Source organism: Larus michahellis, chromosome 3 (assembly GCF_964199755.1).
Source record: "Larus michahellis chromosome 3, bLarMic1.1, whole genome shotgun sequence".
NCBI lineage: Eukaryota > Metazoa > Chordata > Aves > Charadriiformes > Laridae > Larus > Larus michahellis.
Window position 1 is genome coordinate 43,344,775 of NC_133898.1, and position 13,444 is coordinate 43,358,218.

Consider the following 13,444-nt stretch of genomic DNA (forward strand, 5'->3'; position numbering starts at 1 on the left):
TGTCGTTAGGAGCTGTGAGTGTTCCCGATTGCTAGTTCAGCTTCCTGCTAAACCTTATGAAGGGGTGGTATGGCAGGCAGGAAAGGAATATAGATTGAGCCAGGTGTTTGGGTTTGTTAAACTTGGTGAATTAAACACCTTTGAAAGCAGCGTAGTCATGAGCTACATTACCTTCTAGTCTCTCTTTTCGCAAGGCTGGATTTACTAAAGGGACGTTAAAAACAGACCCCGGATGAAGAGAGCTGTAGCGCTGTCTGTTCTCCAGCCCTCAGGTGCTCAGTTTTGCTTCTTGCCTTGCACCAGGGGTAGCATTCGGATAGTGGTCAAAGGAAGTTGGTGCACCTGAAAGTTGTCCCCTTCCCCTCCTCCTTCTGTTCTCTCGCTTGGATTCCCTCAATCAGCTCGTCCTGCAGTTGTCGAAGTAACGTACCAAAATCAGGGGCAGAACAGGGGCACGTGCTAGTGTCTACACATACGAGCTTTCCGTACAGGTACTAACAAATTGTCACAGTCAGTTTTTATTATACCTTTTATTGCCTGTTACAAAGAGCTACTCAATTATAGCAAGAGGCTCCCTCTCCTCTACAAAGTTCTTACTGATACTGGAGCGTGAGCACATGAATTTCCTTGTTCCATGCTCCGGGCATAGTGAAGAGTGGAATATTTGAGTGGTGCGTCCAAGTTGAAAAATGCAAACGTAAAGAAAGAGAAATCTTGAGTTATGATTTTAGGTATGTAAAGCTCCTCCTCTTCTTGAAGAGACAGCAGTGAACCCAATGAACCGCCTTGAGATGACAGTATAAGCGATCTCTTTCAAGACTCACTCCATCCTAATCCCCCAAGGTCGTGGAAACTCAATGAGGCGTCAAAAGCATGCTTAATTGTGACAGCTGGCTTCAAAGGCTAACGTAGTGCCAGAATAAGAATTAATTTTGTAGCACCTTGATTAAGCTGACACTTGTAATCCTTATACTGTATATCAGTTTGTTTTTCCTTTTTTTTTATTTCTTGCTTTGACAAAGAGCATTTGCGTGTTACTGATTGTCAATTTTATTTTTTTGGAAAAAAAAAAAAAGGTGACAGAAGATGCTAAAGTGCTGTCTGGACCTTCGTCTGAGCATCATCATCGTGGAGTGGTGGAGGATGCTTGGTCGGAAAGTAGAGCTAAACCAACTCTGTTGACTCTGAGCAATCCCGAGGATGATCGTGCTGAAACGGAAGAGTCTTCAGAAAGCATACCTGGAGATGGTTTGGAGAAAATGGATGTCAGCAAAGAAAATAGTAACATCTCTGCCAGGTCAGACCAAACGACTTTGGAGTATCATGATGCAAAATCACCTGGTGATTTGGAAGATGACGTCATCTTTATAGCTGCTAAAGCAGCTCATTCCTCCACTGAAGAAACCGCCCATTTTCAAGAATTCGAGAAGGAAGAAGGCAGTGAAATGGTTGAAGGTAAACCTTTCCAGATGGAACAACCAGATTCATCAGAACTAAGAAAAGAAGCTGGAGTGTTTCATCCTATGATAACCTAAGTCTCTGGATTTTTCAAGTGTCTTTAAAAGGTTAAATTACTGATGGGTGCGACAGTTAACAATGAGCACTCACAAGTCCCCCAGGCACTTCCTTCCCATTATGTTTTAGGGGTATTTCTGTAGGCTGCAGGTTTTTTACAGCAAGTTTACTGTATTGCATGCTTTGACTTGATAGACTTATTTTGTTTTCTTCTTTTTTTTTTAACCACCTCGTTAGTGCTCAGTTACGTCGTTTTCTTGTGGAGGTGAGTCTGCTTGCGTACATGCTTCTCCTTACAGCTATGCTTGCTCATTTTGCTGGCTCAACAGCTTATGCAGCCTTTCCCAAGCCCATTTCAGTTGGTCTTTAGGGATTCAGCTGAATTCAACTCATTGAAGCCAGTCCAGCTTCTTGTGTGTTCGCAATTATACCTTTGTGTTTTATTACCTCTGCACGGATGCAGGTGTCAGAGTTCTGGGTCTGAGGTCTCGAAACAGTTTGTAGCAGTGAGTGTGTACTCCAGGATCAGTGCACCGTACGCATCCCGATTCGTCTGAAGTCTGAGAGGATTCGGGAGGATCCTGGAGAGCGATTGTTGCTATTGAAGTTCCTCAACTTTTTGGTGTTTTTTTTTTTTTTTTTTTTTTTTTTTTTTTTTTTAGGATGCGTGGAAGATTCAAATGCTGAATGTCTTGCGCTTTCTGCGGATGTGAAATTGGCGTTCCAAGCAGCTGAGGCTGCTACTTTTGGGACTGCATGTGAAAGGTAAGTTTATAAAACAGACTTTGGGTTCACACAAGACGTAGCTGCTGCCTTTGCTGTGTTGGAAATCTATGGTTTTGACCTGGAATGGGTTCTTTCCTGTGCTCTCCTAGGTAACGGCCCTTCTATTCCTTTCTGTCTGCGAAACAGAAGTAATTTGGCATGGATATAAGTCAAATTGACTAGCTGTCCATTTGAGCCTTTTTTCTCAAATCATTGCAGGGCCCAAAGTGTGGTGATAAAGACTTCATTCAACAGGCTATGTAAACCTTTTTATAGTTTGAGGGTTATTAAGCAGATACCGCGAACATACATAAGCCCTGCTTTTGTCTGAAAACTGTGTAGCTTTTAAAGTTACACCTGAGGTTCCTGTAACATAAGCGGGTTTATTTGGGGGTTTGAATACTTTCTGGCAGTATTTTATACACTTAATTTCTATTTTCTCTGCGTGCTCAATTAGCATCTATTTGTTTATGGAAAGGGAAGCCCTTTTCTCACCAGATGCTTTAAAAGCTGCAGCTGCTTTTTGAGAGAATGTTAGCCATTTGTAAAGTTCTGCAAGGTTTGTTTTGAAGCTTAACGAGGCATTTCTCTTTTTCTGTTCAAGAAGTGAAACAAACTACCAGGAGTCCAAAATGTCCTCTTCGTCTGAAGAAAAAGCCATAGCAGTTGCACCAAATGCACAGCTTTCTGCATCCCCGGAGACAGACGGTGAGTGTACGTACAGTGCGTTGGAGCTGTTATGTGAGTTGAGGTAGCTGGACTCCTGAAGTAAAATGTGTAGTCGGCCATACCACTAGAGGTGTCTCAGACTGAGGTAGTACCAGCATGTTACTGCCAACTTTCATTGAACTGTAGAGAAAAAACCCTCCTCAAACAAAGTCCTTGTAGAAGGCGCATAGCGAATGTTCCAGTTCTTGATAAAGATATTGAGAAAACTGGTAGAATTTAAAATATTAGAGGGAGAGATCAGTATTTATTTGGCTGTTGTGCACCACTACTAATTTGTGTGGTATGGGATTGTTGTGGTTTAACCCCAGCCAGCAACTAGGCCCACGCGGCCGCTCGCTCACTCCCCCTAGCAGGGTAGGGAGAAGAGGGGACAGAAAAAACCCTCGTGGGTTGAGAAAAAGACAGTTTAATAGAACAGTAACAGAAGAGGAAAGTCATAATAATGGTGGTAATAATAATTATTATGGTAACAGGGTATACAAGATAAAACGATACAATACCCGATGATCCGTTACCCAGCCAGTCCTGAGCAGTGATCGCGGATCCCTGCCCGCCCCTCCGCCCCAGCCAACCCCCATTTATGTACTGAGCATGACGCCTGTGGTATGGAATATCCCCCTGGTGGTGCCTAGGGTCCCTCAGCTTCTCTGGGAAGCTGAAAAAGTCCATGACCAATATAAACATTAGCTAGCAACAACTGAAACAGTCGGTGTTATCTACATTCCTCAACATTCCTCTCGTACCAAATCCAAAAGACAGCAGCTACTAGAAAGAAAATTAAGCCCGTCTGGCTGAAACCAGGACAGGGATCTGCTGCTTGAGTTCCTGCGTTAAAAGACGATGCATCCTCGGGGTTCAGGCTGCGAAGAAGAGCTCGCTATGAGTGTGCCTTTCCAGCCCCCCTTTCCTCTCTTGTTGTTCTTCTCTATGGAATTGCCAGCTGATTTTCCTTTTCCTCTTTTTTCTTTTTCCTTTTTTTTTTTAGTATTTTTTTTTAATTTATTGTGGGGCTGCCTCCTTCACCAGGTAGATAGTTCTGGCTTCTAGTTTTTGGAGGAAGCCCAATATAGGTGGCAGGACGGAGACTACCATTGTTGGCTCCTGCTCTGTCTGTTACTTCTTGTTGCTTACAACTGTGTCATTTATACAGCAGTTGAGTTTAAATTATAAAAATCTCTTCCAGCTGTGATAAGTATCCTTGACAGTGAGGACATGGTCAGTACTCATTCAGAAAATCGCCTCGAGGGGAAGTGTGTGGATTTACCTGAAGAACAGAACCAGGAAGCAGCTGAAGTTGAAGAAAATGTTCCTTTTCTGCAGGAAGAAATAACTCTTTCTCTCAATCTTCCTAAAACTGAGGAAACGAATGTAAGTAAACTCTTTTCCCATTTTCTACAAAATAGAAAACGCTTTGCAAGTGTTGAGGACAGTCCCATCTTACTGACAATTAGAAGGCACACAAAAACATCTGTGTTTCTTTAGCTGGTCAACACAAGTGAAAACCTCATTCCATAAGGGCAGATCCCTTTTTCTGCTGTGCATTTTCTGCTCCTGTAGCACCAAATAGAACCTGTCAAAACTTGGGCCTTTGAGAGCTGTAGAAGGACAAACAAATGTCTAAACTATTTTTTAAAATAACCATGCATTCATTTGGTTTCCTGGAACGTAAACGTTTCTTATTTGACTTAACAAAGTAGTAGTTTAATTGTTAAAGATGATACAAAAAGTTGGGGAGTGCAGCTTGTTGATGCTGGGGGCCGTTTACGAAAGGACAAAATGATGCGGGAACCAAACTCATTTTCAGAATGATTTAGGTGCTTGGATCCTTTCCTCTCTCTTCCTTATTAACATAAACAGAAATCCCAGCAGTGAGTTCATTTCAGTGTCAAGATATTTCCAGCTACTCCAGGTACTTCAAGCTCTTTTTTTTTTTTTTTTTTTTAAGTACAACAGCATTTTTTTGCAACATCTCCACTTTGTAAAAGAGGACTTTTTAAAGGTTGTTCACGTGGAGTGAAAATCAGCACTGGTGATTCTCTAGTTGTCCCATTATTCTTTCTTCTGCTGGGGCTGCTGAGTTCTTTAGGGGACATCCACAATGAATCCACGTACCATGCAGAGCATACTGTCAATTTCCTGTAGGATTGTAGTCACAGGAATTAGTAATAGTTAGGAGTGAAATACAAACTGAAAGGTAGGGGTACCACAAATAGATTGGTCTTAAGTAAGAGAAAATGCGTTTCGGTGTCCCAGATTGCAGAGGAAGTTAAACAGGCAGTCACTGATGTAGGTCGTCTGGGCTTTGGGATTTAGGACAACGCTGTAGAGAAGATGGTTCTAGACTTGGGAAACTTAGGGCAAACTGCTTACCGCTTGTTCATAGAGTTGTAAGCATAAAAGGAAAGTTTATGCAGACTGGTATTTCTTGGATTTAGTTTTGAAGCATGGCGCGTTGCTATAATATGATGCTTTAGCAACTTTTGACAAAGCAGGAGGCAAGAAAATGAGCAGGTTCTATGGAGACTGGAAACTGCTGTTGAGGGGCTTCTTCCTTCTGCCGGTGTTGGCTAGCTCTACAACTTAGAGGGCTGGGAAAAGATCTTTACACGTGGATTAAATTATCTTGACCATCTGAGTCCCTGGAAATACGTAACAGATACTGCTTTTGTTCTCACCATAAAAACACGGGGTGGAGCTATTTAGAATATGCTGTGTTGTCTCAGGCAATCCAAGCGGCTCCTTAGAGTGCAGGGTTGAGCTGTGGGATGTGAGAGCTGGCCAGTTTGACAAAGTGTTGCCGATTGGAACTTTCAGCTTTTCTCTCATTGTTGCCTTTTACCCTGTTAGATGGTAAATGGAGCATGCGATGGCGTACACTGAACACTCTCTTCTCTGTCCCTTAAACGCAGAAGCTGTCATCGGTAGCAGGGAGTACACTGTATGTTTCTGACTTTACACCCAGCAGTGATCCGAAAGGAAAAGCGGCATTTCACTGTCCTCAGTTTCGTCTGGGTCAGTTTGAAGTCGGTCTCTTTGGTAATGACTATTGCATTAACAGGCATTTTTTTTAACTTTAGGTGATTGAAGACAGTGGGGTTAAGGCACAAATCTCTGAAGAGGCACCGGAAACACCACCCTATAGTGAACGACATCCATCAGGCAATCTTCCATACACCTGTGATCCTATAGAGCAGCAGTTTGCATGTGATTTGCCTGACGATAAAGATGGTGAATGTGATGCAGCTGTGGGAGATGGAGAGCTTTTTATATCTCAGAGTAATTTTACTTTAGTCTTGGAAGAAGAAGGTGGTGAAGGGGAGATGGGAGACCCTACACTAGGAGATGCTTCTAAGCCAGCTGGCGCAACAACAGAGGAGAAACCTGTGAACAGTTTAGGAAATACTGAAAACCAAGAACATGTTACAAACTCAGTGTCCACTGTAACTAATGATCAGGAATCTCAAAATATTGTAGAGTCACTTCCATATGTGCCTGAACCCATTAAGGTGGCTATTGCTGAGAACTTACTGGATGTAATCAAAGACACAAGAAGTAAAGAATTCACGTCTGAAGTTGTAGAACAATCTATTCATGAAACCATAGGAAAAAAGGGAACTAGATTCCAGAAGGCCAGAGCTCCTTTAACAACTGTGCCAGAAGGAGTGGAAGATGAAACCAGCATCCATCAAGTGGAGTATGTTAGCGCTCCTAGAACACGCACAAGGGGACAACTGAGTAGAAGTTTAAGTATTCCATCTGCAGGTGCTCAGCAACTTCTGAAGGCAGATAAACCGTTTCTGGTTGGACTGTCTCCTCGGAGAAGTACCAGGCGAGCCAAAGAAGCCCCTGAGACTTCTGGTCTTCAAACAGAAGAAAATGCTCAAGGTGAGCAAACACCTGTGATGCCTGTTACTCCTAGGAGAGGTAGGAAGCCTAAAGTGACTAACGTACAGAAAGTAGAAAGCAGCCATTCTGATGGACAAACATTGTCCGTCAGTACGCAGTCCATAGCCGTTACTCCAAGAAGAGGATTAAGGAGAGCAAAGGAAGCTACGTCTGAAGTCTTGGAAGAGGCTATTGAGGAAACGTCTCTTTCTGAGGGTAGCATTACTGCTTCTGCTGCTTCCAAGAGGACTAGAGGAGGAAAAAGTTCAGCAGGAGATCAAGGACCTGGCCAGGTTGACCCTGATCATAAGGTAAAACCAGCCGTCAGTCCCAGCAGAAGGGCAGGAAAACTGAAGGGCATTAATTCACAATTTACTGAAAGTATCGTCAAGGACCAAGAGGCGCAGTCTAGTGACCAAGTCCTTTTACCTGTGCCAACTAAAAGAGGCAGAAGAAGAAAGATGAGTTCATCAGAAGTTTCAGAAAATTCTGACCTTGATCTGTCTAAATCGTCACTTCCTCAAACAGAATTTAAACTTCCGGTGACTCCTAGAAGAAGTGCTAGGAAGGGGGCCCAAAATCTCTTGGCAGAGACACAATCTCTCTCTACTCAGGAAGGCATACATTCAGGCGGGAAGGTGGAAATCCTTGCTACTCCCAGGAGAAGTACCAGAAGAGTTCCACATGCTAAGCCAGAAAAAACGGATACTCATGAGCAAACAGCTGCACAGCCAAAGGAGGAATTAACCCCACCCAGGACGGCAGTAAGGACAGGGCGTCGGGGCAGAAAGAGACGAGCAGTATTGGAGGAGAGCACAGGGGAGGGGGCCTTCCCCCAGGGACCTGGTGGCAGTCCTTTGCTGCTTGAAGACTTAAATCCATCAGGACGTGATGAAACATCAAGAACTTCAACAGATCGCGTTATGAGCACCAGATCCCGCAAAACTGCCGTGCATCAGAAACTGCCTGTTGAGGAAAATGCGTCCTTCCTTTTCTCCCCTCCTCTCACAAAGCTGACAAAGAAATGTAAAGGTAGGAGCATTATGTTTATACGCAAAATAGGGGATATTGCTGTTTTGTAAACCACAGAAAACAGACTGTGAGGATGGCTTTTAAGCGTTGTAAAGAATCTAACCATACAAAAAAAAATTGGGGAGGAGATGATTCATCTGTTTTCTGAACTCTACGTGACTGGCTGGCTAGTGGTGGAGGAGGCTGATCTGAGTAGAGTAATATGAAATTTAATCTGAATTTTTATCATGAGCTTAATTTCTACCTGTTTGAAAAACTGGAGGGTGTCTGGTAATATGTGATTGACATCTCTTCCCCACACTGGAGAAACAAAGGGGACATGCTTCCAAAATCCTGTTCAGTTTTTAACTTAAAATGAGCTGCATCTTGTAACAAACTATCCAGCTGTTTAATGATGTGACTGTTTTCCATGGACATATACTTTGGTAGTGAAGTTACTGCGCATTGGGCTCTTTGTATTAGAGTACATGATAAGAAGAACTCTTTTGAGATGTTTAAGGATTGCTGATGCCTCTTGAGCGCAATATCTTTGATTACCTAAGTGTAGGTAAAATCACTGCACCGCATTATTTTTGTTTCACTATGTACTGCCAAAGAATGGATCCTAAGAGGCAGTAACTAGGGGAAAAATACCTCCACATTGAGTGTTTATGAACCTGATTGGACCTTTTATTTCAGAAGGCTATTGTGCTTTTGATTATCAGCTGCAATTTAATGTCACTGTCCTTTATGTCTAGTGTCCGTGTATGCTAACAGCGCATTGTGGTTTTAGCTGGAGAAGCAGACCGTTCTGTGCAGCTTAAGGATTTGGACCCGGACCTGTCTTCTCAATTTGTCTTTTCGCCTCCTCTTTTGAGGTCCAGGAGAAAAAATGTCCATGATAGGAAAGGCCAAGTGGATGCTACTCTTTGCAATGATGGCGTGCTCTCCTGTCGTCTCATTCCAACTTACGAAACCGTGCTCTTACGGTCTTTAGTTCCTTCTGGAAAAGTGTTTGAGGAGAGTTGCATCTTAAAATCCCGGCAGGGGGAGGAGGGAGGGGGGCTTGAAAAGCTCACGCGAATACTGAGTGAGAATGCTTGGGACAGTCTGGTAAGGAACGAAAGCAAAAGGAAGCTTGTTTCTGTATGTTTTCTGCCTTGACCCTATCTTCAAAGAAGCCCATAAACAATTCTTTGGCATCGATTTTTGTAATTCCAAAATTACAAAACGTTTTCCTCTACTGAATACTGTTGGTAATCAAAAAATCAATTTGATACTTCTCTCTCTTTTTAGGATCACGAGAAAAGAAGGCTCTTGGTCACCTCCACCAGTGGAAATAAAATTCGTCTCTCCTTTTGGAACTCCAGCAGATGGAACAAAAAGCAAACAGAAAGAAACCGCAGACACGGCAGAGAAGACTCTACGAAAGAACAAAAAAAGACTGTCTAATTTTCCAAAGCCAGTTGTGCGCCGGAAGATGCTGTAACAGTGTTTTAAGTTTATAATGTACACACACCACTGTTCGTAAAGTCATCAAAACTGTGTGGATTAGTAAAAAGAAAAAAAAATCATCTAATTTGGAAGAGCTAATTTATATAAATTATTGTAAAATTTCATAAACAAACGGTCTTCAATAAGTAACTCCATAAGGAGTGTTATTTCCTCCGTCAATGCAGTTTTCTATTTTATAGTAAGACTTCATACATTTATATAATATGTAAATACAACTTATTTTAGGATTGTTAAATAAAAATGTATACTTCACAACATGCTTACTGTCTGATAGCTTTTTGAGGGAACATAGGGTTGAATGGCCTTTATAGGTCAGAAATGTTAATGTTGGTTTGCAAGAGTGTTTAAAGCCTTCGAAAGTGAGGCCAAAAGCTTTTTAAGCTTTTTAAAGTTTGCTTAGAACTCCTTTAACAAGTAATCGTGTAAAATGTACTAGTTTAAATTTTATAAATGATTTTTGACCTTCTGGCACAAATAATTGGGCTTACAATACAAAATGATAATTCCTTACATTCACAGTTAAGTTGCATTGTATCGAAGTCAGAATGTAAACAATTGTATTTTAAGCTGTGCAATATTTTTATATTTTTATATTCAGTTTTCTATTGGAACCAAAAGAGGGAGGGGCTAGGAAAGGCCAAGTGGGTGCTACTCTTTGCAATGATGGCGTGCTCTCCTGTCATTCCACCTTACGAAACCACGCTCTTACGGTCTTTAGTTCCCCATAGAAGGCAGGAGTGGGTGAGACAACGAGTAAAGAGAACGTCTTGTTTCTGGCCGTGTTTTCCGGTTCCTTCTGGAAAACCGTCTGGGGAGAGTTGCCTCTTAAAATCAGGGCGTGGGGGCGCTCAAAAAGCTCACGCGAATACTGAGTGAGAATGCTTGGGACAGTCTGGTAAGGAACGAAAGCAAAAGGAAGCTTGTTTCTGTATGTTTTCTGCCTTGACCCTATCTTCAAAGAAGCCCATAAATAATTCTTTGGCATCGATTTTGTAATTCCAACATTGCAAAACGTTTTCCTCTACTGAATACTGTTGGTAATCAAAAAATCAATTTGATACTTCTCTTTCTTTTCAGGACCACAAGAAAAGGAGGCTCTTGGTCACCTCCACCGGTGGAAATAAAATTCGTCTCTCCTTTTGGAAGTGCACTGGATAAAGCCATGGATCGTATTGCAAGAATATGCCCAGTGTGCAAATATGTCTGAGGATAACCGAGCAGTTTAATCCCCCATCAGAACTTCCCCTCGTGGAACGCTACTCTCAGGCTTGTTATTTCAATAAAATTGTTTGCTGCAATTTCATCAGTTCCCATGTAACCACTCGTAAATAGCTTTGTTGTTGATTTCTGGTGGGGGATAAAACAAGCTACAGGCAGAAACCAATCCATACTGTCTCACGAGTCGTTTACTTCTTATCCGTAGTCTTCCTGGTACAGAACAGGTTTCTTTTTGGCGTTGGTGAACTTAATACTGCGAAGCTTAAAGCTTGATGCCGGTGTCTGCCAAGTAGCGAAGGGTTGTTACAAATCTGCTGAGCCGGGGCTTCGTCCTTGCTGGCGGCAGGAGCCCGGCCTGGTGCACCCCAGACCTGGGGGTGTCTCTGTCCCAGACCCTTGGATGCGGCTGCTGCTTTCCCGTTTGCAGGTCAGGCCAGTAGCAAGGCTGAGGGTGCACCACACACATGCACGACAGCAACGCGGCTGGCTACGCAGGCTGCCAGAGACGGGGCCGTGCCTTTACCACCTGCCATCTTGCACTGGGGCAGCTCACAGAAAGCCGCCTCTCTGGCTTGTTGCAGTTGAAGCTCACGAGTGACACCAGAGGCATGCTGTCACTCTGCAGGTTCCCCCACGCAGCCACATTTGCAGAGCCCCAGAGGATCAGCAGAGCCTTGAGCCCAGCTGTCGTCTGTGCCCCAATTCTGGGCTCCGTCTCTGACCTCTGGCTGAGACACCGCATCTTTCCAGAGGTGGCTTTTCCTCCTTTTGGGTTTGTTCAGCCTGGAGAAGAGAAGGCTCCGGGGAGACCTTACAGTGGCCTTCCAGTACCTGAAGGGGGCCTACAAGAAAGCTGGGGCGGGGCTGTTTGCAAGGGCATGCAGCGATAGGGCGAGGGGCAATGGTTTTAAACTAGAGCAGGGTAGGTTCAGATTAGACATTAGGACGACGTTCTGTACAATGAGGGTGGTGAGGCACTGGAACAGGTTGCCCAGAGCGGTGGTGGAGGCCCCATCCCTGGAGACATTCAAGGCCAGGCTTGATGAGGCTCTGAGCAACCTGATCTAGTTAAAGATGTCCCTGCTTACTGCAGGGGATTTCGACTAGATGACCTTTAAAGGTCACTTCCAAACCAGCACATTCGATGATTCTATGATTCTGTTGACTTAGGAGAGGAAAAAAGAGCCTCTAGTGAGTTATCTGACAGATTGTTGGGAGGTCACCTTTCAGCCTGCAGTCCTTGAATCTCTGCTCTCTGACTAGTGTGTTTGTGTAGATGGGACACACTGGTGTAATGTTGCTGATGTTTTCTGTCTTCTGTAACCCAGAAACTCAAATGATGTGTGTCCCCTAGCCTCATTATCTTAATGTAAACAAGAATCGGTGGAAGTCAATAGAAGATCAAGATTCCTTTTTATCATCTTAGAATCTGCAACAACTAACTAACTAACTTCTTAGCCAGCTTTCCATCAGCTGCTTTGGTTTGACTTGCTGGAATACAGGTGGAGTTTTGTTTGTTTGTAATGCTACAGTGTGATGACTAGTAGTAAGCATTCGTATTGGGGTCACTGAGAGAGAGAAATACGTGCAGCTTTAGCGCAGGAGTCTTTGTGTGCTCGTGTCTCTGCTCTAGCAGTCAGTGTTGTCCTGGGATGTGCTGCAACGTGTGCTGAAAGGTCTGTCTTCGCCTTGTGAGACAGTTGTGTGCAGACTGCTGGGCACGTGAAAGAGCAGTGTGCGCTTCCTCCTTTAGGTGGAGTCACCTTTTTATCTGAGAAGCTGCTGCTTTAGGCTGGCTTTTAACATTTTTCTCAACATTCGTGAAAGCGCTGGTGTGCATTTAAAGCTTCTTTTCCTTTATGTGGTTGTTACTTTTCTTCTAAATGCGGACTAGTGTGAATTTTACTAAGCTGGTCTCTCCCTTCAACGCTTTCTAAATACGTTTCACTCCCATGGAAATGGTGTGTCTCCCATGCAACTTGGCCGCTGCCTCGTCTGACTCTCGAGCCCTGATTTATCCTAACGCCCGTTTGTCAAAGAAGGCATAGACTGTATCGCGGTGCTGGTGGGCTGTGAGCGGTGGGAGACCTCGATGTAGTTGTGTTTGTCTGTCTTAAGCCCCTTGAATACGATAAAGTTTCTTGCGTATAACTGATTTTCTGTGTTTTCCTCCAGTTAATTACTGCGAAGTAGGAAATGGAAATTGCTAAGCTGTACTAATAGAATGCCCCATTTAAGTTGAAGTTAAGTCACTTACCCGCAGGAAATCTAGTAAATGGAAGGCAGTAACAGGTTTTTGTACGGGGCTTTTTTGTCTTTGTCTCTTTTCTTGATCTAATTGCAAACAATGCTTTGATGCTCCTGTATTTACTTTTTCCATTGAGCTTGTCAAAGAGCTCAAATAGTAACTTGTAGTTTTCCTGTAGGTAACCGCTATAGAACCCATAGCGAATCACGGAGGACCCAGCGTGAGCACTCAGCACCTCCATCAGAGTCTGCGATGGCTCTTTGGGGTGGCAGCAGTGGCTACAGATGCTGGCCATCTACTTCTGGTTGACCTTTGTTTGGATGATTGCTCCTGCACTCAGAATGATATCGAAGCATTGGGTGAGCCTGCAGTTTTTCCACATGAATTTAAACGCAAGAAAACTTCTGTCTTCTAACGAAACAGTATGCATCCCACTTTGAAGACCCTTGTGTCAGACATTTCTGACGACTGGTTACAGGTGGCAGTTTGACATCGTATAGTCCTGACCTGATTAAACCTGGGAGTGTCTGACTGCTCCTTGCAGTGTTGTAAATGCCC

The 13,444-nt window shown here is 43.5% G+C and overlaps 1 protein-coding gene across 1 annotated transcript in view; it reads left to right on the top strand.

Moving 5' to 3' along the window:
- The window catches only part of LOC141740502 (protein ELYS-like), a 30,139-nt gene extending 20,782 nt beyond the window's left edge, over positions 1-9,357 (top strand). The window contains exons 28-34 of the mRNA XM_074579328.1: positions 1,077-1,455; positions 2,178-2,280; positions 2,885-2,988; positions 4,193-4,377; positions 6,087-7,926; positions 8,699-8,894; positions 9,279-9,357. Of these exons, the coding sequence (XP_074435429.1) occupies positions 1,077-1,455; positions 2,178-2,280; positions 2,885-2,988; positions 4,193-4,377; positions 6,087-7,926; positions 8,699-8,894; positions 9,279-9,357 (2,886 nt within the window). The remainder of the gene's footprint in view (positions 1-1,076; positions 1,456-2,177; positions 2,281-2,884; positions 2,989-4,192; positions 4,378-6,086; positions 7,927-8,698; positions 8,895-9,278) is intronic.
- Positions 9,358-13,444: the final 4,087 nt, after the last annotated feature.